This window comes from Vicugna pacos, chromosome 6 (genome assembly GCF_048564905.1).
Source record: "Vicugna pacos chromosome 6, VicPac4, whole genome shotgun sequence".
NCBI classification, from domain to species: Eukaryota; Metazoa; Chordata; class Mammalia; order Artiodactyla; family Camelidae; genus Vicugna; species Vicugna pacos.
The window spans coordinates 4,937,412-4,963,672 of NC_132992.1; the positions used below are offsets into that span (position 1 = coordinate 4,937,412).

Genomic DNA, 26,261 nt, shown 5'->3' on the forward strand with positions numbered 1-26,261 from the left:
CTCAAAACCATCCACTGGCTTCCCATCTTGCTAAGAATAAAACCCAAGCTACTTATAAGTACCTGTAATGCCTTACATACGGCCCCCAGGTGCTCTCCAACCTCATCTACTTATCATTCTTACCCTGCTCACTATGCTCCAGACACACAGGGCTCTTGGTACTCCCGAGAAGACTTTTCTCCATCTCCCCTTCGCACTTATTTCCTTTCTGCCTTGTTCCCAGCCCATCTCTTCATATACTGGCTCCTTGGCAGTGTTCAGGTCTTAGCTATGATTCCACTCCCTCAGAGAGGCTTTCCCAGCCTATCCACAAGAGCTCCTGTCCTATCAATTACTGCCTACTGCATTGCTCTTTTTATTTTTTCATGGCAGTTTTCACAATCTACTTCAAAATTTTTAATTACTTTAAAATTTTTCTTTTGACTATCTTTCTACCTTTCCTCTGAACCACTAAAATGTAAACTCTAGGAGGGCAACAAAACCTACCTAATGTGTCTTGTTTATTGCTATACCTCAAATTCCTAAATCAGTTCTTGACACACAGCAGATACAATCAAAATTTCTGAATAACCAAATAGCCTATAATGAAAAAGAATATGAAAAGGAATATATACATACGTATAAATGAAACAGTACGCTGAACACCAGAAACTAGTTTCTATTTTAGTTTCAGTTTACAGTGTTCAGTTTACAACATTGTAAACTGATGATACTTCAATTAAAAACATATATTAAAAAAAGAAATTAGCTGCATGGTAATTCCATCAAATGAGGGAACAATAATTTCTTTAATCTATCTCTTACTGTTTAAAAAATTAGGTCAGTTCATATTTTCAGTATTATAAATAACATCATGCAGAACATAACCCTTTTTTGTGGGTTTCTGATTACTTCCTTAAGTTAGATATTGAAGTCATATTAATAAGTCAGATGACTAGATAAAAAAGCTGTGGTATATTTACACAATGGAATACTACCCAGCCATAAAAAGAACAAAATAAATGCCATTTGCAGCAACATGGATGGACCTGGAGATTGTCATTCTAAGTGAAGTAAGCCAGAAAGAGAAAGAAAAATACCATATGATATCACTTATATGGGGAAACAAAAAAAATGGGGAAAAAAAAAGAACTTTTTTATAAAACAGAAACAGACTCACAGACATAGAAAACAAGCTTATGGTTACCAGGAGGGGAAGGGGATGGGAAGGGATAAATTGGGAGTTCAAGATTTGCAGATACTAACTAATATATATAAAACAGACAAGTTTATACTATATAGCACAGGGAACTATATTCAAAATCTTATAATAAACTTATGGTGAAAAAGAATATGAGAAAAATATATGTATGTTCATATATGACTAAAGCATTAAGCTGTACACCAGAAATTGACACAACACTGTAAACTGACTATACTTCAATAACAAAATATATATAGAAAAAATAAAAAATCAGTCCGAAGCCTAAGAACATTTCCACAGTTCCACAGTTCTTGATGTACACTACCAAATTGTCCCCCAGAAAACTTAAACCAATATATATTGCCACCTGTAGTGTACAAGAGGTTCTTGTTTTAATATAACTTCAACAGGACTGAGTATTCTATTTTTTAAATCTTTGACAATTTGATAGGCAATTATCTCAGGGATTTACTGTTTTCTTATTTGAGTACTAGCAGAATATGGGAATTCTCAGTACTAAAATCAGGAGAGTCCAGGCAAATAGGGCAACAAAATGGTCATCCTAATTATTACTAAGGATAAACATCTTTTTATGTTTATTGCTCATTTGTGTTTTTTCTTTTGCTTGTGATAGTCTGTGCTCATTTTATATTAATTAATAAAAGGCTTAAATGTCTATTTTTTTTTTTCTTTAAGTTCACAGTACTTTGCAAACCATTTTCCGTGTTTTTTCGCATGGTCATCACACTCAGAATTTTTTGGTCACTTCTCTTCCTTCTTAGCATAATTAACTATTCCAGTCTGCTGGGAAATTTAGCTTGTCAAATTGCCCTGAATATAAATATTTCTGCTTACCTTGCATGGCTATTTTGAGAACCAAGAGAGAGTATGAAAGAACTCTAAATGCTAAATAATGATGGTGAGGATGGTGGTGGTAGTGAATGGTCTAAAATAGAAATACTCTTAAAACAGCTAGAATTGTGCATTCTTTCAGTATAGACTCACAAAAAAATGTTGAAATTGAAGCCCTAGTGCACTTCATTAAATATTTTCCCACCATATGAGATCGCTCATATGTGGAATCTAAAAAACAAAAACAAAAACAAACAAACAAAAACAAAGCATAAATACAGGACAGAAATAGACTCATGGACAGAGAATACAGACTTGTGGTTACCAGGGGGGTGGAGGGTGGGAAGGGATAGACTGGGATTTCAAAATTGTAGAATAGATAAACAAGATTACACTGTATAGCACAGGGAAATATACACAAAATGTTATGATAACTCACAGAGAAAAAAATGTGACAATGAGTGTGTATATGTCCATGAATGACTGAAAAATTGTGCTGAACACTGGAATTTGACACAACATTGTAAAATGATTATAAATCAATAAAAAATGTTAAAAAAATTTTCCATCATATATATAGTATATATATCTCTAAGCAAAAAATCCTTATAATACTTATTTAATCAAGCTGCTCAAAAAATCTACATATAGAAAATGTCATCATTATCACTCTCTCACCATAAAATTCATGCATTTGTTGAAAAATTGCCGTACTAGATCAATGTGTACCCTTTGCTCTCTGAAATGTATCAGTCATTATCTCTTCTCTATATAGCCAAAAAAAGGCTCATTCTCAAAGCACTCACCTTCGCCAAATCAAAAGGTGTTTTGACCTCTATGGCCGTATCAGGTTCAGTAAATGCAGGAACTTCCTGTCTATTTCTCCCTTTCCGCCTACTCCTCTTTAGCTGGTCTCCTGATCGCTGCCCATCTAAAATTTCTTTAAAGAAGAAGAAGAAAAAAAAAAATATATATATATATACACATGTACATAGATAAATTGAAAATAGTAGGACTCATTGTTGAATTAATAGCTAATAAAGAGAAGGCAATGCTTAGTATTAGAGTCAAGATACGAAGTCAGGCAGGTTTTTAAATTATCTTTTCCTCTCAAATCAGAATTAAATTTAAACCACCATTTTCAAGATTGTAGTCAATGATAAAAGACTACTGGCTAACATTAAGAAGTTAAATTAAAGTCTGATACTTTAGATTGTATAGTTATAATGCCTTATTTAGTTTGGTGCTTATCTTTTGTATTATTTAACTTAAAAGTTGCCTCTAAACATTATTCATAATGAAAAAGAATATGAAAACAAATATATGTATGTATATGCATGACTGAGACATTGTGCTGTACACCAGAAATTGACACATTATAATTGACTATACTTCAATTAAAAAAAATTTAAATGCTATTCATACTAAAAATTGTTAACATTTATTTACATCCATGTATATACATAACTGAAGTTTGCCTTTAACTCATGTATAAATTTCTCAAGTTATTCTGAAGCCACATTTGTATCTATAAATAGGTATTTTTGTGATATTTTCTAAGTTGAAAAAGTCTGGACCAAAACAACATTCACTGTTTCTACACACTGAGTAGAACTGAACTAAAATATGTATACATATAATTCTGGTTAAGTTTGCTGTGAGGAAATAAATGGTGACAGAACATACCAGGTCCCATAAATCAGCCAATCTACCAACATTTCAACCTTTACTTAATTATAGTAAATTACCATCTTTCTTGAAGGGCTGCTGCAGAGCATCAGAAGTCAACTCCTGATCATTCTTTTGCCATTTGGTTACAAGTTCTTCTATGAATTGACCTTTTTTGCCCTCGTTTCCCTGAAGGAGATCAGTAACATATTCTCGCATCTCGTCAGCACTCTCAATTGACAAAACATACCTCAAGAAGCAAAGATACAAGTTGTTGAAACAAGGCTAGCTTATACTATGTTTTTCAATAATTATAACAGACATCAAAGTAGTGGGGAAAAAAATTAATTCAATAGTTTTTATTTCAAGGCAAGTTCTAGGTTAGATGCTAGATACACAAATTTGATTAGACAAAGACCCTGATCTCAAGTAGTTCATAATCTAAATTAATATAACCTTTTTGTATTTGTAGAATCAAATCACTGTTTGAAGACAGACTCAGGGATGGTCTTAATAGACGAACACTCGCCATAACTACACATGCACAGTCATTATATTTTCCTAAGGACAATACAATTATTTAATCTCTACATTGCAAAACCTAAAATTTCTTTTTTGCCAAAAATATGTATACTACAAGCTAATCAGTTACTGATTTAACATTCTTAGAAATTATAAATCAAGTTTGGCATCACTCAGAATAAGCAGATCTATTTTAAGAAAACGGTATAAAGGATTCCTAAAAGTGAAACAGAGTGGGAGTACAAGTCAGTACGACTTTTCTAGAAATCGATCAGCCAAAATACTTAAAGTGCCTTAAAAACAATCCAACAATTCCATTTATAGGACTGTAAGAAATAGGACTCTATAAGAGACACAGGAAAATTTATGCAAAATATTTATCTGAGAAAATGCTCTCACATAAAGTGAAATAGTAGGATAGACTATATAGCACAAGATCCCAATTGCCATAAAAGGAATGTGTATATCCGTACACTTACGCGTAGACGAAAGGCTAGAAGGTTATATACCAAAGTGATTACCACTAAGTGATATGATTAAAGACTTTTGGTTTATTTTTCTTTTTTTCCCCTACAATGAATGTATTTTGAAAACGCATTACAATATGCATAAGAAAAAACACTAATAGTTATCTCTAGGTTGTGGTATTATGGTAATCTTGGTTCCTCCTTTATCCTTTTCCGATTTTTTTTTTTTAGTTTTCTACAGCACATATGTCACATCATTAGGGAAGAAAGAAGTGAAAAAAATTACTAATAAATTAAGATATCGGACCATGAAAGCAATAGAAGATCTGAAGAAACTGTAATGCAGACACGCTAGTATGGGATACAAGACAAGTTATTACAATAATGCTATATATCCTTTAAATTCTTAAAAAATCATGCAATTGTCCTATCACTGGTAGCATAGGTACTGGGTTCTTTTCCTAATGTGGTGGTGGATTTGCAGAGTTAACAATCTATTCGTGAACAAATCTGTGCCTTTGCATCTCATTCAGGGCATCTTCTAATCCATCACAAATTTTTTAAAAAGGCACAAGTATTTTCAGGACTTTCATAGTTTAATCAGCTTGATCTCCAAACTTACCAGGCCCCATTAAAAGATTAATCGCTATTATGAATTCACAGAGCTGCAAGGAACCTCAAGGGATCATTTAACTCTGGAGTATTCAAGAGTTACTAGGAATTACTTAAAGAGTTCCAGAAACATTTGAATACAAGTCATTTTAACTATTTAACAAAGTATAATAAAGAAAAGCATACATCCAAATGGGTTATATACCAAATCTCATCACAATAGAGTCAACCAACACAAGAACTAATGGAGGCTGTGGAACAAAGTTTATTTTGCTAACTCTGTTTACAGACCTTAATGTCTCATAAACGTACCACTGATTAGTAGAGTAACAGCTCTATATCATCTTTTTAAAAAATTCAGGCCACTCATACCAAACTGTTCAGGTAAGCACACTGTGTTATATAGTAAATCCTTGTTGTTTAACCATTTTGTATATAGTGGTGTGTATATGTTACTTCCATACTCCTAATTTATCAATCTCCCCTCCTTCTTCCCCTTTGGTAATCATAAATTTGTTTTCTATGTCTGTGAGTCTGTTTCTGTTTTGTAAAAAATTCATTTGTATTACTTTTTAGATTCTACATATAAGTGATATCATATAATATTTGCTTGACTGGGTTTTTTTGATAGTCTATTCCAGTGCTCAAAATAATCCTTTATTTTATTTTTAGACCTAAAATTTTAATTTCAAAAAACAACTAAATACCTACCCAACTCCAGATATATAAATTATTAGAGTGGTTTTTACACTTATTTCCTCCCATCATGCACATAGTAAAGCTAATTCATATCAAAGATTTTAAATTATATGCAAAAACTGTATATTTACCTTACACCAGTGCTTCTTAAAGGGAGAAGACCTTGGCTACTGTTTTACAGATATAAGAAATGCTTTAGTTCTAAGGACAGAATTTAGGAGATGAAAAAACAGTTTAAGCTTCAAAAGATATTACAGACAAAAACTGACAGTGACTGAAATTAGTGATAAATACCAATTTCTCAGGTGAAGGTAACAGTATTCACTTTGGCTCAATCAACTGTCTTGTACCTGCTGGGTTATGGGCATATTACCCAAAATCTGTAGCATTTGTTTGGAAAAATTTTAAGAGAAATAGATAGTCCTGAAGTTGGTTTATTGCCTATATATCTTGGATTCTAAATAGATGATTACCTAACCCCAGGCCAGGGGTGCAGTTGCTTTTTTGGCTTGTTTTCCTCCATCTCTGCATCAAAATAATCCTTTAAAATAGGCTCTCTTAACTCTGTCCTTGCCATCAAGTCTACTTTCTCTGAAATTCAGAAATTAACCTTACTTTCTACAAAAGCCCTAGAACTTAATTCAGGTGTCAGAATCAACGAGCAAGGAAACAAATCAAGAAACACTTTCAGGTTCCTTGATTACGTTCAATTTTTTTGTAGAAGTTTTTTCCTCTGCTTGAAAACTGCACTGCCACCTACCTATCCTTTAGTTCTCAGGTTAAACTCATCCCTTGCAATAAAGCTTCCGAATTTCTCAAATCTTAACGAAGTCTTTTACTCAATGCTCCCACAACACCCTGCACTTTTCCCATCTCAGCACTCATCAACGAAGGAGAATCCAATCGTCTCAACCATCTTTGTTGCCCCAGCACCTGGTATGCAGTAGCGCAAAAAGCAAACAATAAAACCAACCAAGCCTTTATAAAAAAAAATGTGTGAAACAAATCAATTAAAAGCAGACATTAAGTCATGTTATCATCTCCATCTGATAAGAAACATAAAGCATTAAAGATAACCTCTGCTAATTATTCATTTTACATATGAGGAAACTAAGGTACAAAGAGGAAAATTAAGTTGCTTGAAGTTCCAAAAACCGGTGAATGACCACAGAAAATAGAACCTGGGACTCGGGAATCCGGAGCTATTTTTGCACTGTATTGCGCCGCACCCATTTAAATTTCATGTCCTATCTGACACAAACCGGATCCGGCAAACTGAAATACTCAGAGTAAGGAATTTCTGGAAAGACAATTTGGCTTGCCTCTTCTCCCCAGAATCTATACGAAACCGGCTCCGGGGAGTCCTCCAAGTCTAATTATCAGGCATTTGGCGTTTTCCTAGGGGAAAAAAAGGCCCCGCCGGCCGATCGTGGAGCCTTGACACCTCACTCCAGAAACTAAACTAAAAAGCCGGAGGTCAAAATCCCGCGCTCGGAGACGGAGAGCAGTCCTTTTATCACATTGCTTCACTCATCAACTTTTTAGTCCTCCCCGCTTCCCGGTTCGCTCAGCCAGCGCACATCCCAGAGCTACTTCCCACCTCGAATCTAAACCGGTCTTACTGTATGATCTCCTCACTGACATCCAGGCCGAAAGTTTTCCGCAACTGCTGGGTGCACCAGCCCACCAGCTGCTCCTGAGACGCCGCCCCGGCCACCGCCATTTTCCCCAGCCGGAACCAGCTGGGCTACAAACGTTCGGCGTCCTGCGCCGGACTAGTTCCCTTCGCAACACCGACCTCGCTCGCGCGGGTTCCGCCAGCCGGCACCGCCCCAAGCCGTAGCACCGCCCCACGCCGTAGCACCGCCTCCAACACAGATCCCTCCCACCTGTGCCACCTCCTCCTTCCCACTTCCTGATGTTTTCAATTGTACCAGGGCTCCATCTGTGCGTGATGCTTCCGCGTCGTCAGATGTAGGACGTGAAAATTGGGAATTCTGCTGAGAAGACAGTGCAAATACCTATAAAAACTACAGGTTAGGAAAAAAACAACATAATACCCTGTAACTGGAGGGGCCAGCTTTTGAATTGGTCTGGTTTTATGTAAAACATTTTAAATAGCACTTGAAAACTAAGAGTAAATGCTGTAAGGATTTGCTCCGGTGGCACTGTGGTTTTTATACAGTCCAATACTAGAGTCAGGCTGCTAAAATCTCTATTTATTTTTTTGAGCCAGGTCTTTTCTAGGAGGGCCACGACAACTTTGCAAGCTCAAGGAGGGGAAAACAAGTAAAACAGGTGCTGGGGTTTGGCTTTGAAGACCTTCCACATGAATCATACGTATTGATTTTTAAGAAGTTAAAATTATTTGAACCCAAGGTGACCAGAGTTAAAGGTCTTTGGCTACTTCCTACTCCACTGGGACAACGGACTGGGAAAAATTTAGCCAGATTTTTCTGGAGAACATAATGTCTTCTGACATAGTTCATCAGTAAATTTAATTGACTGGCTTTATGTTACGTGTATAGGTTTTTCATTCACATTAGGCTGTTTAGGCTATGTAATTACAATAATGGATGCTGTTTCACCTTTTTATGTTAATATTTTTACCAACATAAATAATCAGAATCATATATATGTTGATGTACATTAAGTATAGATTGTCTTTATTATTAATTTGGAAAATCCATGATTTACCAGCTTAAAAAAACACTCTGAATGTTCATAAATGGTACAAGTTTTGTTTCTTCATAGAAATCTGCTACGTTTAATACTAATTCTAACGTATTCAACTTCCTTACCTGTTTTTATACTGTTCTGTTAACTAAAATGTTAAATTTTTGGAGACAGAGACTAACCTAAGCTATTTGTACAATAGGACTTAGTATATCATGCATATTATGATGAAATTACGAGAACCTTAAGAATAAAAATGTTCTTTTTTTATAAGGAATATGTTAATGATTGTAATCTCTAGTTTGTAATATATGTAATATAATGCCATTCATAATCATCATTTTAAAATTGAAATACAGTTGATTTACAGTGTTGTGTCAGTATCACAGCAAAGTGACTCAGTTATACATATATATACTTTTTCATTTTTATCCAATATCGGTTACTACAAGATATTGAATATAGCTCCCATTATCATTTATTAAAATAAATTTCTGCCTGAACAAAGCAAGCACATTTATTTAATATGATTTAAAGATATTCTTATGTATAAATTTAGGCAGAAATTTCATTTGTACATACTACAACTTTTCTTAATGCCCTACACCTTTAGAAATTTCACATTCACACCACACAACTCTGTTTTATTTAACTGTAAAGGAGAAGAACTTCAACAAAGCAAACATTTAAATTAAGATTTTTTTGGAGGAGGGGAGGGTATAGCTCAGTGGTACAGTGTATGCTTAACATACAGGCGGTCCTAGGTTCAATCCCCAGTATCTCCATCAACAAATAGTCTCTTTTATCCCATGTCCTCGAGTTTCTTCCCTTGTTTTTTTTCCTTGAAATATATTCAGTTTACAATATTGTGTCAATTTCTGATGTATAGCATAATAGTTCAGTCATACATATACATGCATATATTTGTTTTCATATTCTTTTTCCTTCTAAGTTACTACAAGATATTGAATAGTTCCCTGTGGTATACAGTATAAACTTGTTGTTTATCTATTTCATATTTATTAGTTAGTATCTGCAAACCTCAAACTTCCAATTTATCCCTTCCCACCCTCTTTCCTCCTTGGTAACCAAAAGTTTGTTTTCTATGTCTGTGAGTCTGTTTCTGTTTTGTAAATAAGTTCATTTGTCTTTTTTTTTTTTTTGATTCCATATGTAAGTGATATCATACGGTATTTTTCTTTCTCTTTCTGGCTTACTTAGAATGACAATCTCCAGGTCCATCCAAGTTGCTGCAAATGGTATTGCTTTATCCTTTTTAGGGCTGAGTAGTATTTCATTGTATAAATATAACACAATTTCTTTATCCAGTCATCTGTCAATGGACGTTTAGGTTTCTTCCATGTTGTGGCTATTGTAAATAATGCTGCTTTTAACATTGGGGTGCATATATCTTTTAGAACTAAAGTTCCCTGTGGATATATGCCCAGGAGTGTGATTGCTGTGTCATATGGTAAGTCAATTTTTAGTTTTTTGAGAAATCTATGCTGTTTTCTATAATGGCTGCTCTGAACTACGTTCCCACCAACAGTGTAGGAGGGTCCCCTTTTCTTCACATCCTCTCCAGCATTTATTGTTTGTGGACTTCCGAATGATGGCTATTCTGACTGGTGTGAGGCAATACCTCGTTGTAGTTTTAATTTACATTTCTCTGATAATTAGTGATATTGAGCATTTTTTCATGTGCTTATTGGCCATTTGTATGTCTTCATTGGAGAATTGCTTGTTTAAGTCTTTTGCCTATTTTTGGATTTTTTTACTAAGTTGTATGAATTGTTTTTCTATTCTGGAAATTAAGCCTTTGTCAATCTCATCTTTTGCAAATATTTTCTTCCATTCCGTAGGTTGTCTTTTTGTTTTGCTTATGGTTTCCTTTGCTGTGCAAAAGCTTAAAAGTTTAGTTAGGTTCCATTTGTTTATTCTTGCTTTTATTGCTATTGCCTGGGTAGACTGCCCTAGAAGAGAACATTGCTGAGATTTATGTCAGATAATGTTTTGCCTATATTTTCTTCCAAGAGGTTTATAGTGTCTAGTCTTATGTTTAAATCTTTAAGCCATTTTGAGTTTATTTTTGTGTGTGGTATGAGGGAATATTGTAACTAACTTCATTGATTTATGTGCAGCTGTCCAGTTTTCCCAACACCATTTTCTGGAGAGACTGTCTTTACTCCATTGTAAATTCTTGCTTCCTTTGTCAAAGATTAATTGACCATAGGTCTGTGGGTTTATTTCTGGGCTCTCTATTCTGTTCCATTGATCTACATCAATGCTGTAGCCCTATAGTATTGTCTGAAATCTGGGAGGGTTATTCCTCCAGCTCTATTTTTTTTTCTTCAGTATTAATTTGGCAATTCTGGGTCTTCTGTGATTCCATATAAATTTTATGATTATTTGTTCTAGTTCTGTGAAAAATGTCCTGGGTAATTTCCTAGGGATCATATTAAATCGGTAGATTACTTTGGGTAGTATGGCCATTTTAACAATATTAATTCATCCGATCCAAGAACATGGCATATCTTTCTATTTCTTTAAGTCATCTTTAAAAGAAAGAAAGAAAGAAAGAAAGAAAGAAAGAAAGAAAGAAAGAAAGACAGAAAAAACCTATTGAGCACACTCTGAAATATCATAATGCATGACAAGTCACTTTTTGAAGCTACTATAGAAACAAATAGCTAATGTATTTGTATTGAAACATCTTACACTGTAACAGATTGCTTTGCAATTAAAGTTTTGTTTTATCTAAAAAATACTATATTAAATAAAAGTGGTGAGAGTGGAAAAAAATAAATAAACCTAATTACCTCCTCAAAAAATTTTAAAAAGGAACTTTTACTCCATATCACTGTTTTTTCTTAATTTTTACTCTAATATACATGCTTCCTTATCATAATTGACATTAAAAAGACAAACCTACAAATATAGCTATAGTAATATGTAGATCCTTTGTACAAAGGTATATTTGCAATTCTTTCTAGCAATTTATTTGGCCTGTGGACCAAGAGAAAAGACCAGGTTCTCTATGCATTTCTGATCTTTCCAAGGATCATGGATATGAGTTCAAATTAGGTAATTCAGGCCTTAAGTAGAAGCCACTTATCTGAAATGGAAATAATGTGCACTGAAGAAATGTTGTGTATTGAGAGGGGCTTGATGACAAGGAACAGAAGGATACCTTAGGGCTTGTTGACTTTTCTGATAGGAATTTGGCTATAATCTTAGGCTCTAAGATTTAGATTAAACTACAAGTAATTTGCAATACATTTCCTCCTATTACAGTGTTAGTTTCATCTGTTGTCTAGATTCTGTAATTAAAAAACACAAAGTAGTTGTTGATTCTGTTAAATTACAGAGTAACCTTTATTCAGAAAGTTCAAGCATAATTCATTGGAAAGAATCTATGCTGTGCTTAAATTTTCAGGGTTACCTTTGAAGTACACATTTAACAATATACATCCTAAGGCAAGTTCATTTGATCAGGTTTTGTGAATGGTATTCAGAGAGTGAAAATCACTCCCCCAGGGATACTGTGAGTAATTAAGATAAGCATAGGGATAAACAATAGTTATGAGATCCTATTCGAGAGTACACGATGTGCCAGGGATATACCCTTTGCACATTTGACATATTTTTAAGGAATTGTGAGACCATACAGATCTCAGGAAAATGTTTTATTGTAATAATAATAATAACGTCTCTTTTAATGTATGTATGTATATACAAGTCACCTAGTTTTTTCTTCAGTTTCGCACTATCCTAAAAAAAAAACCTGTAAATAAATTGCATTAGCTTCCTTTTTCCCATTCCATAGAATTGTTTTAATTATGGACGCTGTAAAGAGAGTGCATGCCTCAGTTATTAAAGGAAAGTTCTCTTTATTTTAATTTGCATCAAGAAGTTCATTTCAGATGTTGCTTCCAGGAGTCAATCACTATGGATAGAAGCCTGTGGTTAACTTTTGAGGAAATACTGGAATTCACTGTCTTTCTTGGGCTTTCTTTTCTTAATAGGCCCTTTCCGCTGGTTCAGAGTCTTATCACCCACACATTGGGCACCCTAGGAAAGCACCCTGGCATCGCCCACCTGGGGCAGATACGAATCACAACCTTCTGCGAGTTGATGGGCGGGTCAACACCTCGCCCAGCGCCGGCAGCAGTCACCACCGGACACTGGTGATTGGTTGCGCGTTAAAGGCGCGGGACCAATGAGAGCGGCGGCCCGGGAGAGTACAGGGAGCGCGCGGGAAAGCGACCAATATAAACTCTGGCGGGAGATTCGTTTTCAGGGCCTTGTACCGTGAAACACCCTCGACTGGAGTGTCAGTTGATTGCTCTCATCTCGTGTTCGAACATGGTGCGGACTAAAGCAGATGGTGTCCCTGGCACCTACAGAAAAGGTGAGGCAGTCGAGCACTAGAGTGAAGGGCAGGTGGTTCTTCGGACATCCCCGCCGCAGGCGGGAGAGGCCGGGACTCCCCACGGCGCTGCCCGCCAAACTGGTCCAGCCCGCCAGGAAGGGGCGGCCCGGCCCCTTTAATCAGGAGGAAGAAGCGGCGGGGACAGGGGAGGGTTATCTGCTGTTCTGCATCGCGGGGCTCTTCTCTGCGGTCGGCTGGGTCAGAGACTGGTAAGAACGTGGCTGTAAGACTTCCTATCCCCTTCTGAATGCTGTCCTTTACCTCTCTCCGCAGTGGTGGCTTCTCGAGCCCCCAGGAAGGTGCTTGGTTCCTCAACGTCTGCCAATAATTCCACGTCGTTTTCGTCACGGAAAGGTAAAAAGCGCCCCTGCAAGCTCCTGGAGGAACCCTCTCAAAAGGAGATCAGGCCTGGCACCACAGTTCTCCTGACCTGCGAGCCCCCTGACCCACCGTGGAATTTCTTTTCCTGAGATCCTCACCCCTGAATTTCTTCCTTGCCCTCTGATATAATGAATGGGCCTTGGTCTCTTGGCGCTCTGGGGTGGAGGTGGGGTGTTGCATAGTAAAGAATTAGGGACGGACAAACTTTCTCTTCAAACCTTTTTCTTTTCTGCTTTAGCGTTCTTATTTTTCTTAATATTTACAGATGGACTTTTTCTTGTGAGGGGCTATTTAAGCACCTCTTTACTAGATTAAGAATTAGGACAATAGTTGACAGTGCTAATCACGTTGTCTTCTTCCTGTAAATGTTTTTGTTTTCATTTCTGTGCATTTTTTTCCCTTACTACCTACTTTCCAGGCTTCCTTCCTTCCCTTTCTTTTCTTTTCTTTCTTTTTTTTTTTTTTTTTTTTTTGGAGTGTGGTGTCCTTGGCGTGTGTTTTCAAACTTTGCAGCTCCTGATACTGCTTTTGGGACATTAGGAGGGAAAACTGGGCCAGGGAAATACCTTCACACCATTCCTTCTGTGCCATGAGAGGTTGAGGAAATACCGTGCCATCTAGTGTCTCATTTCTTTCAGTAGGAAGTTGAGCAGTTTGGAAGATAAATTCCACAAGCCCTAGTTAAGAACATACGGAAAAAAACTGTGTCAAATTTTAGTAAGACAGTACATAAGACTAACTGAATACCTCTGCTTGTGGAGAAAATGTGAAAAATATTTTCTATTTTGTTAATGCAATTTTTCTAGGCTAAATGATATATATAATAATGTATAATGTACTACTGACTGAATACAGCTTTATTATGTTACATTTTAAATTTCATTTTAAGGGGAAGGATATAGCTCAAGTGATAGAGTGCATACTTAACATGCACAAGGAACTGGGTTCAATCCCCAGTACCTCCTCTAAAAATAAACTTAATTACTTCCCCCACAAAAAAATAAAATGAAATTCACTTTAAGGTGGATGTAATATCATTTAATATCATTTAGATTTGATGCTAAAGAATTAAGTTTCCCTTTAAGGAATGGTGATTGTATTCCTAATTTTTATTAAGTTCCATCTGTTTATATTTTATAGCAGAAAATAAATATGCAGGAGGAAATCCAGTTTGTGTGCGCCCAACTCCCAAGTGGCAAAAAGGAATCGGAGAATTCTTCAGGCTGTCCCCTAAAGATTCAGAAAAAGAGAATAGAATTTCTGAAGAGGCAGGAAGCAGTGGCTTGGGAAAAGCAAAGAGAAAGTAAGTTTTTATATTTGGAATATGAAGACTTATTCGTGAAGATAAAAGACAACAGAATATTGAGTAACTGAAAGATTTCTCTTTGAGCAGATAAGAAAATATAAACCAGTTTTTTTTTTTTTTTGGAGCCGAAAAAGGTTTATTGCAGGGCTAAGGAAGGAGAAAGGGTGGCTGGTGCTTAAAATACCCAAACTCTGAAACCAGAACTTTTAAAAACTGCTAATCCCTTATTTAAGTCACTCTGAAATTTGAGACGTAAGTAGAAGTTATTATTTTTACTAATCTCAGTCACTGAAAGAGGGTCAGATAAAATTCCCATTCAGATAAAGTTCCCATTCAGATGATAAGTACTACAGTATTAACCATGAACTTCTGGTCTTTATTCTTTAATTTTTACTGTTTTCTATAGATTTTTTTCAAAAGCAATTTCTATGGTGGTTTATGTAGCTTGAATTCCATTAACCCCACCTCTCAGAAACTACTAGTTCAACCTCCACAGGAAGTATATAACCATTATGGAAAAGTTAAAAAATACAGAAATCCCCATCACCAAGAAATAACCAAAACTAACACCATGGTGTATTTTCTTCACACCTCCTCTATAATTATGCAAGGATACCTCAAAATAAAACAAGGTGGGTATAAAACTGCACACATACAGAGTTCAGTGTGTAAACCTAAGAAGATAATTAAATCAGGCGTTCAAATTTTTAATGTCAGGCAAGTGTTCTTGATAAATGTTAAGCAAAAATTCTGGATACAAAAATACAATGATTATTGTGTAAAAGACATGGTATATAAATATACCAAATGTCTGTACAAAATATGCCAAGTATCAATAGTGATAATGTCTGGGTAGAAATCTCTCCTCATACTCAGTGCTTCCAACTTTCAACGACAAACATATTTTAAGAATCAGGAAAACAATAGTACCATTAGGGGAAAAAAAAGCAATGGCAACCTGCTTTTTAAGTCGATTTATGAGTATTAGTGTCCAGATTCTCCAAAGAGTTTTGAAATTTTTTATTTCAAAAACAAATTATTTGACTGGAGGTGGGGAGTGGTGAGGGCAGGTAGGCTTGGTGCCACGTCACTGGCATTATGAAGTCACTTAATTTAAGACCCTGCTAGGTCCCTCCCTTGCATCAGCCAGGACCCGGTGATCCTCCAGCGCCCGCATAGCGAGCCCCGTCCAAGGCGCAGTGATCAACGCGGGCAAGGAGATGGCGGCCAGGCTCAGTTTGGGGCTGCTGCTTCTGGTGCTGCTCCTACCCATGCAGATTTATTCGTCCGTTGTTAAAACCAGCACGGAAGCTCCTTCTATCCAAACCACGGCGGCCGGCTGTGCCTTTCAGTCAACAGCTAGTCTCCTTGTGGTCTTGCTTGCCCTTCTACATCTCTACCGTTAAGAGACTTGGCCAAGAAACAGCTACAGTTTACCAACCCATCTCCTAAAGCTCGCTCCATGAGGCATCTACAAGTCCAGCGTGGCAAGGGGGGAAAAAAAAAACAGGTCTTCATCAAATCTACTAATTCCACTCCTTATTAACACAGAAAATGTTGACAGTCCCGAATTGGACTATTTTAAAGAGCGTCTGAAGGATTTGACCAGATAATGAATGCCAAAATTAAATCTGCTGGAGTTTCACGTACAACACTGGAAAGACCATGGAGAATTAATGATGTGATTAAGTGTAATTTAAGAAATATGGACACTTGAAACCGTACCTGGTAAATAATAACTTCATAGTCATCTAGAGAGAAAGGATGAACTGTGGAATGGAGATTCAGTTTTCATTTTGGTTCATGAAACCTAGAAGGCCATAAAATGATTAGACAATATAAAAAGCTTCAGTGATTCTGTTTATGATGTACACTCACCAGGTATTACGGCAAACCTTCTATGTATTGTTTCAGCAATCCTAGTGTAATGCTGATATACTCTGTCAGGTTTTTTTTTTAAACCAGGTTTTACATTGTTAAGTTTTTACTGTTTTTTTTGTAACTTTTTCCTCTGGGGCTTTGGATTTGCCGTTGCATTTTGCTTTTTGTAGTAACAGATGTGTGCCAGGGCAATGATGAATTGCAATCTACTACAAATCCAAGATTAAGTAATCCTTGCATATATATTCAAAATCAAATGATAGGTATTTCCTATCACACAGTCCCATCCAATAAGGGTGCCAGACTCATATAGCTGATTTGGATCTCTTAACTTGATTCCAAAGATTAGAAGTACGATGATTTCAACCGGTCTTAAAATACTGCTTCGTATTTGTGCATATGTTGAATAATTTTTACAGCTTAAAAATTGACCTGTTTTGAAGGCATATTTGACAGATCTTGAAATTAAGAGGCAAATATATGAAGGAGGCCAAAATAATGTGTATTGGGTTTTTGGGAAATGAAGACTGGAAAGTTGCCTGCATTAAATTCACAACTGTTTTTTGCTCTTTCTGTAAAACTTGATGAATCAGAATAGCTACATGTGGAACACCTACATCAGTCATTATTTTTAAGATAGTTAGAACCTGCTACTAAATCTAAGTGGGCTTGATTCTGGAAAGCAAAACTTTACAACTGCCTTGATGTACAGAAACCTTTTTAGAAATAGATACTCCGTGAAATCTTTAGTTCACATGTTCACAGAATGATGCTTAGGTGTTAAGTATCTAGTATGTCCATAGTACTCTTAGTAAGTCTTAAGTCAATATTTGCCATCTTTAGAAACCTACACGGGAACAACCAGATCCAACAGATCTCAAGCTCTGTTAGATCTATGTGTGTGAGTGAACACACCCCTTTGCTTCATATCTGAACACTGTACATCTGAACAGTGTACAAAAACACTGTACTGTTTTGGATTGTACATTGTGTTTGGAATTGATTTGCATTGAACACAAACTAAATAAAAATAAATGGCCAAAAGAGCAATTAAAACGAAGCTTTTTACGTATAAAATGATGTTTATGCATATAAAATGTTAAGAATTAGTCAACAATTTCATAAGATCATTTAGTAAATTGTTATTGAGTGCCTACTTTCCATCTTAGGAGATGTTTAAAAGGAATGTTAAATTCTGGAGCATTAATCAAATTTTATACTCTGTTGCTATATCACTATATGAATCCTGGTTTCAGTAAAATCAACAAGCAAGGAGATACATTTTTGGATAGTTTTTTAATAGACTTGTTTTCCTATACGTCTCCTTTAGTTCCTTCTCATTTTCTGGCACTATTCTTCCATATACTTTCTCATGTTAATATGAACAAGCTAAAAGTCAATATTAGCTCTAGAATATATGACAGTCCTCTTGAATTATTTGTGACTTCCATTAAGGACATAAAATATTTGGCAATATAGCCAAATGTGGCTATGCCATTGATCATCATAGCAATAAAACGTGTATCACAGGCTTTTCATCATATGGAGAAAGATTACACATATAGTCTTATAAAGAACTTTGATCCATCGTATAATAAAATCTGTGACATAAAACTAGGTAATAGAGGTTTACATTATTGCTTTAGGCTTCTTAACATTTGTTTTTGTTTGTGAGAGTTGTAAGTATCACTTTATTGATGGTAAATTGATAGATTTACTGTTTTTTTCTCCCAGTTTTATTGAGACAAAACTGACATACAGCACTGTATAAGTTTAAGGTGTACAGTCTAATGATTTGACTTACATACATCATGAAATGATTATAATAGGTTTAGTGAACATCTATCATCTCATATAGACACATTAAAGAAACAAACTTTTTTTCCTTGTGATGGGAACTCTTTCAATAGATTTAGTATTGATAGTAAATAGTAAACTATCAGTATATTAGAAGGACTTCTGCTATAAACTCTCTAATTCAAAATATAGAACATCGCTACTCCTATGACTTCATAATTCTTACAAAGGCTGGGTAAACACCCATCAGGTGCATGGGGGAGAATCAGAATCAAGAAAGACTATCTGCTCAAAACCTTGAACAGAACTGTGATACCTAAAGTAAGTTAAATCAGGTCCCCCACAAAAAGAATTTTGGGTCATGATAGTGTTAAGTTGTTAACTTGATTTCATTTCCAGGCAAGTACAATGAAGACCTCTTGGTAATATAATGGTAAGTGAGTCAATGGTAATCCTATACTAAATCAGAAAACCTTTGTTTTAGTTTCCTTCTTTGACTACCTAGCTCTATGACCATTCAGGCTTACTGGATCTAATTTGAAAACTGATTATTTTAGGAGAGATCTCACAAACCTTTATCAGCTCTGAAAAAGATTCTGATTTATGGTTAAGCTTTTAATTGACTTTTTCTGTATAAAAAGTATAATAAGTACAAAATAGCTTTGGGATAATATAAATTATTTTTCAAAAGCTATGACTACCGCATGCCAATTTAAGACAGTTTTGGGGTTTTTCTAATTAGGTAATACATTCACATAGTTCCAAAAGAGTATACAGTCAAATATGACAACTTGCTGTATTTTCTCTGCTTGAGTGTATTGGTTAAAATTTTTTTCCCCTTAATGGAGGCACTGGTGATTGAACCCAGAGCATGCAGTCTACCACTGACCCCCTCCCCAACCCCTTTTTTGCCTTTTATTACTACAGAGTTCTCACTGAATGATTATACTCCTCATCAATCCACTTAATCTATAAGGAGGTAGATTACCCTCCTCCTCCTTATAGAATGCTATAGAAATAGAGATTCCCTTTTAATAAAAATGGCAACATATCCTAAAGGAGACACTGATTTGGCAAATTCACAGGCAAAATAAATTATTAAAAATTTTATCGCTCTAAAGGGGAGGGTATAGGTCAAGTGGTAGAGCACATGCTTAGCATGCACAAGGTCCTGGGTTCAATCCCCAGTACCTCCATTAAAAATAAATAAACCTAATTACCCTCCCTGCTAAAAAATAATAAAATGGTAGGATAATAAATAAAAATAAATAAAATATTTTAAAAAGTTTTATCGCTCTAGGATTTGGAATTTGTAGGAGTTTGTCAGTTACTGGAGTCTAATTTTCTCTCATTTCCAGTCTCTTGACCATACCCACTGCACTGTTAATTAATGTTCTTGATTTATATGTCTTTAAAACACTGTTTATGTTTTGATTTTTAAACATTTGGCTCAGGTGACTATTGAAGTTCTCTATTCTTTCTACAGAGCACGTCCTTTGCCACCTGATCACACAGATGACGAAAAAGAATAGAACTTTTTTATTCATCCTTGACTAATGTCTCCTGTTTTCTCTGGTATTCTAGGGTGTAAATTTGCATAAATGTATTTGTTCCAATTAGCTTTGTTGAATAGGCATTTAATTTTAAAATGAGGCTTACATTTAGTTATTCAAGAGCAAGTAGTTATGATATTGGAAAGTTTGTGAGATTAATTATGGTTACTTAGCTTAGTATTCAACATAATGTATTTGGTTTCTTTTACCTGTTATTAAGCTTTTTCTTGCTAATGTAATTGCATGGTGTTCTAATTATGAATCTACTGTATTTGAGGTTTGCTTGGATCTTTGTACTGTTGCCATTTTTATTGGCATATGATTATTGGAATGATGCCATATTTTTGTTCTTTTTATTTGCTTTAAAAAGCAGAGTTAGATTTTTGCACATCGAAAAATTCAGTGTTAATTAAACTGAACCCATACCCCTTTTTAAGAAAGTGGGGCAAAGATGCAATGTTGAAAACATTTGGATGGCTATTTATCTTCTCCTTAGAAAAATTTAAGGACAGTTTAGTCCTAAGGGTTTAAAGGGTTGATAAAGCTTCTAACAACAACAAAACAAAAAGATAAAATACTAGCATACAATCAGGCAGGAAGATTCCACAGACTACATTAAAAGAGAGGAATTTTCCTAGAATATGCATTTTGTTCAATGCCATAAAATATTACCCTTTGGGCCTATACTTTTAGAGTTGGAAATCAATAAAACATGAAAGGCAAATTATGCTATAAACCCAGAGCTATATCTAAAGTCCTTAGAGCTACTATTGTATTCTTCAAGATAACCAGGGGTATAATCGAAGAGGTGGGTATAGTGTTACTTAGTAACTGATGTTCTGCTTCCTTATCAGGCGTTTTGCTTACTGACATCCTGTTGTCAAAATTAACCATGTTTTAACAGGCATGCTTTTCTGAAGTTTGTTTTTAATAAACGATTACTCATTTTCACAAGACTATCCATATGTGTGCTTCCTAAGATTATATACTACTAGATATTTCTATTTTACTCCTTTCAAATACAAATCAGTACACTGGCCTGATTTTATCAACTTCCAAAATGAGTCTGGATGACTGTAGAATATTTTTTTCTTTGTCTTTTAGAGGTGGATATTAAACAGAATGTTACTGAATTGAGAGTAGAGTTTTTATCCTAAGTACTTCCTTGATAATTAGGCTTTTTATTAAGGAGTAGCTCAAACCAACCCTCTAAATAAGTCAAGTTTTAATAGGTTTGAAACCTGATTTGCTATTTTTCACTGATGGAGAGAGAAACTTTATGATGGTGTGTCCAATGAAGTCTAATTTTGATATGTAACTGTTTCTAAAAAATGTGACCTAAAGAACCTGCAGTCTTTTCAAATACAATCCTTTCAAAATATACAGTATTTTTGATGATGTCTAACTTTTATTAGGCAGAGGTCCCATGTAATCTTTCCTTGTCAAAGCTTTTAAAAAATGTAGATTGGCAATTTAGCCTCTTCTAAACATGAGAGAACTACAGACTCCCTGTTTACACTGAAACTGAATCAAAAATAAACTTTGTACATTAAAAAGATAAACTAAATTTTAATTTTGTATCCCTCGTCACAGAGTTAATATTGTTTTCCTCTTTGAACGGGTCATTCAAATTATTAGTTTTAGTGTTAAATTCCTGACCAAACAATGATTAAAACTATTTTTATGGAATTTTTGAATGATAGGACACTCTGAGGATTATATGATTTCCTGTTTTTTACATAGTTTCACAATGGAAGAGTAATACTATAGCAAAAATTGTAACGTATGCTTAGAGTTATTTATGAGATGAGAAATGCTTATCATTTTTTAAAAAGCAGAAAATAGAGCCTAAACTCAACCTTTCCTATACACACACACACACACACACACACACACACACATACATAGATATATATATATATAGAGAGAGAGACTGCTTACAAATCTCACTGTACTTAGAATCCTTCAGGCTAACTCATTTTTGGGAAATCTGAAGATTTAGCTGGGCTTTTGTCCAACTGACAGTGTTAAGATGATTCTTTTTACCTTTGAGGATAGCCTATGGAGGAGGGAGAGATGGTCCCTGAATCAAAACTGAGAGGAATGTTAGAAGTTATCTTGTTCCCCCAGGCCAGCTATAGCTTTTCATTAGGTGGATTGTTTTATTAGCTGGCAGCTCTAATTGTGAAAATGCTATGAGTTAAAATTTGATTTTTTTCTGAACTCTCCTCCTGTTCTTAGTTCTGTCCTCAAAATAACATAGAACAAGTTACTCCTTCCATGTGACAACTTTTAAGTATTTAAAGATAGCTGTTACATCTTTAGCCTTCTCTTCTTAAGGCTAAAGCTAAACATTCTATTATGTCACATTTATCCTAAGTGAGTTTCTCTTAAGTCCCTTAAGAGAATATGTATGGGGCCATGCCTTTCATCTTGTATACTGTTCAGGCAGATAAATGGTAAATCTGGCTACATTTCTTCTAATTGATCCCAAGAATTCATTAATTTTGGTATCTTTTATGTTTACTTATTTTTTCTTTGGTACTTGGAACTGCCAATAGAACTTTAAGAATATTTGAGCATTTAAGTATTAATTCAATAATTAATAATAATAAATAATAATTTAATAGTAACAGAGTATTGGGTTTCCCCAAAATAAACCTTAGATACCTTAATTCTTTCTTAAATGATTGCAAGGGACAATTAAAAAATTTTTAAAAAGCTTTCAAGAGATTGGAAAAAATGGCTGGAGGTCCTACAGGATGAAGGTACTATACTGACCTTGAAGGCTATTTGAGATCTAGCATAGATCTGAGAGCACTGTCTTAGTTATGGTTCATATTAAGACTATGGATTCCTGTGGTACTACTCAAAAAATCCTAAAAGTGTAGTTAAACCTACATAGCTAGTTTTAGGTGTGGATTGTGTTATATACATATTTATTTATTTGAATTTTTAAACACTTACAACATTGATTTACATACAATAAGGTGCATATATATTCAGTGTACAAGCTTTGATAAATATATACACCTGTGCTATACATCTTTTGAGGTCTCCAAATAATGAGTATGTTGAAAATGATAGAATTACGGAAGTCACGTGACCACTTAGGAGTCAAGCCAGGTATTCATGCACCTATACAAAAGTGATTGAATAATAATTTTTAAAAAACTGTAGGAAGAGTGGATCTAAATGAATGTTGTTATATGCTAATTTAAGTCACATTTCTTCAGACAACAGGAAAAATGAATGATGCATAGGAATTTGCATTTTTATGTTGACATAAATTGCCGTGTTTGACCTTAACTATTTTACCCAATAAAACATTTCCTTCTATGGGACACATTTACCAATTCATGTTTTTAATTTTTTAGAGACATCTGAGTCCACCATAGTTTCAGATAAGTTGTTCATTGGGCTTATAATCTTACTTTTCTAATTAAAATTTTAAAATATTTAAACCTGTTGGCAAGCTCTATTTTGTCATGGTAGCAGAATCATCACTTGTCAGTTACAGCCAGGTAATTGTGCTCACATTCCATTTGAATTGTGTACATATATACTCCCACATCATGTATGTATGTGCATAGCAAGGGTTGAAATGTTACAGATTTATTAAACAACCTTCTAATGACATTTGAACCTAGTGATTTCCTAAAGGTTTTGCTGAACTGACTCTAAGGTGAATCAGTTTAATGCTGTATCATGTGTATAGGAAACCAACAGACCTGCTGTTTCTTTAGAGTTACCAAAGCTCATTTCCTCTGCCCCAGCTAGGTGGAAAACAGTTCAGTATTGGTGACTAAGTGGTGACCAAAAAAATTATGACCAAAGTTATTATGACCAATAGCCAGCAATTGCAAGTACATTCACTGCCATGGGCTAGATAACAAATTCATGAGCTACGATTAAACTTTACTGCTTTTAAGCAGACTTATTCAAGATAGGAAAGTTAAGCCAAGATTTTTACTCATTTTTCTCTGAATGCCCAACTACATTTCTCTGAATATTTAATTGCCATAAAGATACAGGTAATTTTTCAGAAGAGAGGATTAATTAGTTTGTTGGCTTTTGCCCCAAGCAGTGGTTTTCCCAATGTTTTTCAAGCTCAGATCACCCCAACACAAGAATAAATGTCTCTTATTAACACTGTTCTGTCCACAGTATGGGAATGAAGGTTTATTCTGAGTGGAGGATTAAATGTCTTCCTCCTTCCCAAGTTTGATTACCAGCTTCCTCTGGCCTTTTCTCATTTTTTTCTTTTCTTTTAGGGAGTAATCATTCTACTCTATTTACAGTGAATCTTTGTTTTCCCCTTCCATTTAGCCAGGTTATTTCTAGATCATACACAAACATGTGCAGTCCTTTCAAAAGAAGATTAGTGAACGCAAAACTTTCTCATTATTCGGTTTCAGGGGCTGTCACAGGAGAGCGAAGTGCATGAAAAAGCTTTCATAACATTGGAGATTTTTAAAAACCCAGTTGAAACACAACTAAAAATCCACAAGAGGGAGATGCTTGCTAAACCGCCAAAAAGTAACTCCCACGAGGGACCACAGTCAGCCTTAGGAGAAATCAGTGGGTCCCCCTGGGATTCAGGGAGGAAGGGAACAGGAGTAAATAGTAACTGGGGGCTGGTAGGGGGAGTACAGTTGAAGAGAAATCAGGGTGCACTTCGTGGCTTTGGCAGGGAAGCCCGTGCTCCACCCAAGACCAAGAGCAGAAGGTAAGAGCGTTTTGCCAAAGAGGAGCACACGTCCCTCATACCTCTTGTTAGTCCCAGAAGAAATGAGGGTGGTTGTCTTTGAAGGCACTTCCGCTTAGCAACCCCACGCGGTTGCTAAGGAGGGGCGGTAGTGGGGATGACCCGGAAGTGGTGGTGTCCATTTCTTGCTGCCTGCTTTAAGTTTGACCTATCGGGAGCGCTAGTGTGCTCTGCGCTGGGCTGAGGGTGGGGCCCGCGCTAGTGGTTCCGGCTGGGCTTCTGCCGCCCCTCTGCTCCCCGTCTTCCCCCTCCCCTCTCGCACCTCTCCTCCCTCCCATTCCTGGGAAAAAGAGAAGCCGCCGCTGCGGGTGGGTAGAGAAGCATCGGCGCCTCCGGGAGGGGACTGCGTCCGCCCCATCTGAGCTCCGGAGCACGGCACGACCAGGTACTTGCTCCGGCTTCGACGGGGTCCGGGAGGCTGGAGCCCGAGGGTGTGTGTGTCTGTAGGGGCGGGTGGGGGCCCCTTCTCCGGGTCGGGAAGGGGAGCGCGGAGATCCTGGGTGGGGCTCAGGCAGGCGTGTGTGACTGTGAAGGGTTGCGGGGGTGGAATCGGAGGGTTGGGGGACACCGTTGGGCGAGAGTTTTGGGTAGCCGAGTCGAGATTGCGGAGGAGGCGCCCCCTCGGATGCAGACGACTTCGGCCGGTGTGGACCGGGAGTTTGCCACCTGGAGGGCTCACTCTGAAAGGGGGAGCATCCTCCTGGGTCAAAAGGAGAGCGTGGAGCTCGGCGAGGTGGCCGGGGCAATCCCATACTTCTGTTGCTTGCTTCCCCTGCTCACCCCGTTGGGACAGAGCCCGGCTTCTGGGGTTGCGGGGGTTGTGAGTCGGCTGGGCACCGTGGGGAGCCGCCCTTGGCAGAGCTAGGGCAGAAGAGTGGGTAAAAAGACCTCCTTCCTCCCAACTTCCGTGCGCTTCCCCCACTTCTTCCTTTACTGCTCTCTCGCTCCAGTGTCCTGCAAGAGCGGTTTTCCCCCCAACGCCCCTCAGTGGGCTGGTATCACAGCGTTAAGAGGGTCGAACTGGGTTGGTTGCCCCTAAATAATACTTCGAATGTTTGGAAAGTGCCAAAATTGCAATATTCAGCCAAATCTCCCAGCTTGATTTGAAATCTGGTGTAAATTATTTTAGAAAAGTGCACTTCTGAAAGGCACCAGGCTATAGGCTAGTCTGGCGTAGCCTTTTTTGGTAAATATGCGCGTTTATAAAAAATAAACCTGGGGAACCGTATGGATATAGAGGTTTAGGCGAGACATGTTGAGGCAAGCCTTTTTCAACCTCTTTGTTACCTGCCAGTAAGCCTGCCCTAGTTTAAATGAAGCAGAGATCCTTTCATTTATATTTCAATCAGTGACTGAATTGTAGGTACTGTGTGTTTATAGATGTCTCAGAATAATTATGTGAACGTTCAGAGAGACAAAGATTCTCAGCTTTTGAGCCTGCCTCTTAATCTTTTAAGGAGATAA

General features: G+C 36.4%; 3 protein-coding genes across 19 annotated transcripts in view; 2 read left to right on the plus strand and 1 right to left on the minus strand.

The window, feature by feature from the left end:
* Positions 1–24,854, minus strand: part of TRIP4 (thyroid hormone receptor interactor 4) — a 63,926-nt gene extending 39,072 nt beyond the window's left edge. Inside the window, exons 1-4 of one of the 4 annotated variants that reach the window (XM_072962248.1) lie at positions 24,800–24,854; positions 14,059–14,169; positions 3,784–3,953; positions 2,842–2,975 (exon numbers count right to left, since the gene is read on the minus strand). In XM_072962248.1, the coding sequence (XP_072818349.1) occupies positions 2,842–2,975; positions 3,784–3,922 (273 nt within the window). In that variant the 5' untranslated portion in view covers positions 3,923–3,953; positions 14,059–14,169; positions 24,800–24,854. Of the gene's footprint in view, positions 1–2,841; positions 2,976–3,783; positions 3,954–7,603; positions 7,810–14,058; positions 14,170–16,523; positions 16,609–24,799 lie in introns of those variants that run through there. The other 3 variants (XM_072962247.1, XM_006209589.3, XM_072962246.1) reach the window with 3 other exon arrangements.
* PCLAF (PCNA clamp associated factor) lies at positions 7,903–20,988 on the plus strand. Of its 3 annotated transcripts, none has more exons than XM_072962261.1 (5): positions 7,903–8,039; positions 12,705–13,090; positions 13,385–13,465; positions 14,633–14,795; positions 15,917–16,653. In XM_072962261.1, the coding sequence occupies exons 2-5, from the start codon at positions 13,045–13,047 to the stop codon at positions 15,924–15,926; spliced, it is 300 nt and encodes a 99-aa protein (XP_072818362.1). In that variant the 5' UTR covers positions 7,903–8,039; positions 12,705–13,044; the 3' UTR covers positions 15,927–16,653. The 3 variants fall into 3 exon arrangements, with proteins under 3 accessions (XP_072818362.1, XP_006209650.1, XP_072818361.1); XM_006209588.4 differs by lacking the exon at positions 15,917–16,653 and adding an exon at positions 19,963–20,988 and having other exon boundaries at positions 7,905–8,039; XM_072962260.1 differs by lacking the exons at positions 7,903–8,039; positions 15,917–16,653 and adding an exon at positions 19,963–20,988 and having other exon boundaries at positions 12,686–13,090.
* The window catches only part of CSNK1G1 (casein kinase 1 gamma 1), a 149,309-nt gene continuing 147,630 nt past the window's right edge, over positions 24,583–26,261 (plus strand). For 9 of the 12 annotated variants that reach the window (XR_012073247.1, XR_012073248.1, XR_012073249.1 and 6 more), the window contains exon 1: positions 24,961–25,182. The gene's annotated coding sequence lies outside the window, so the exon portion shown is untranslated. Of the gene's footprint in view, positions 24,759–24,947; positions 25,183–26,261 lie in introns of those variants that run through there. The other 3 variants (XM_072962253.1, XM_006209582.4, XM_072962258.1) reach the window with 3 other exon arrangements.

What these genes read in the sequence shown, in the direction of transcription:
- PCLAF (XM_072962260.1), top strand. Translation starts at nt 13,064, where the DNA reads ATGGTGTCCCTGGCACCTACAGAAAAG. An exon ending in CCCTGGCACCTACAGAAAAG is followed by an intron (nt 13,091 to 13,384) that starts GTGAGGCAGTCG and finishes CTCTCTCCGCAG; the next exon opens with TGGTGGCTTCTCGAGCCCCC. An exon ending in GTCGTTTTCGTCACGGAAAG is followed by an intron (nt 13,466 to 14,632) that starts GTAAAAAGCGCC and finishes TATATTTTATAG; the next exon opens with CAGAAAATAAATATGCAGGA.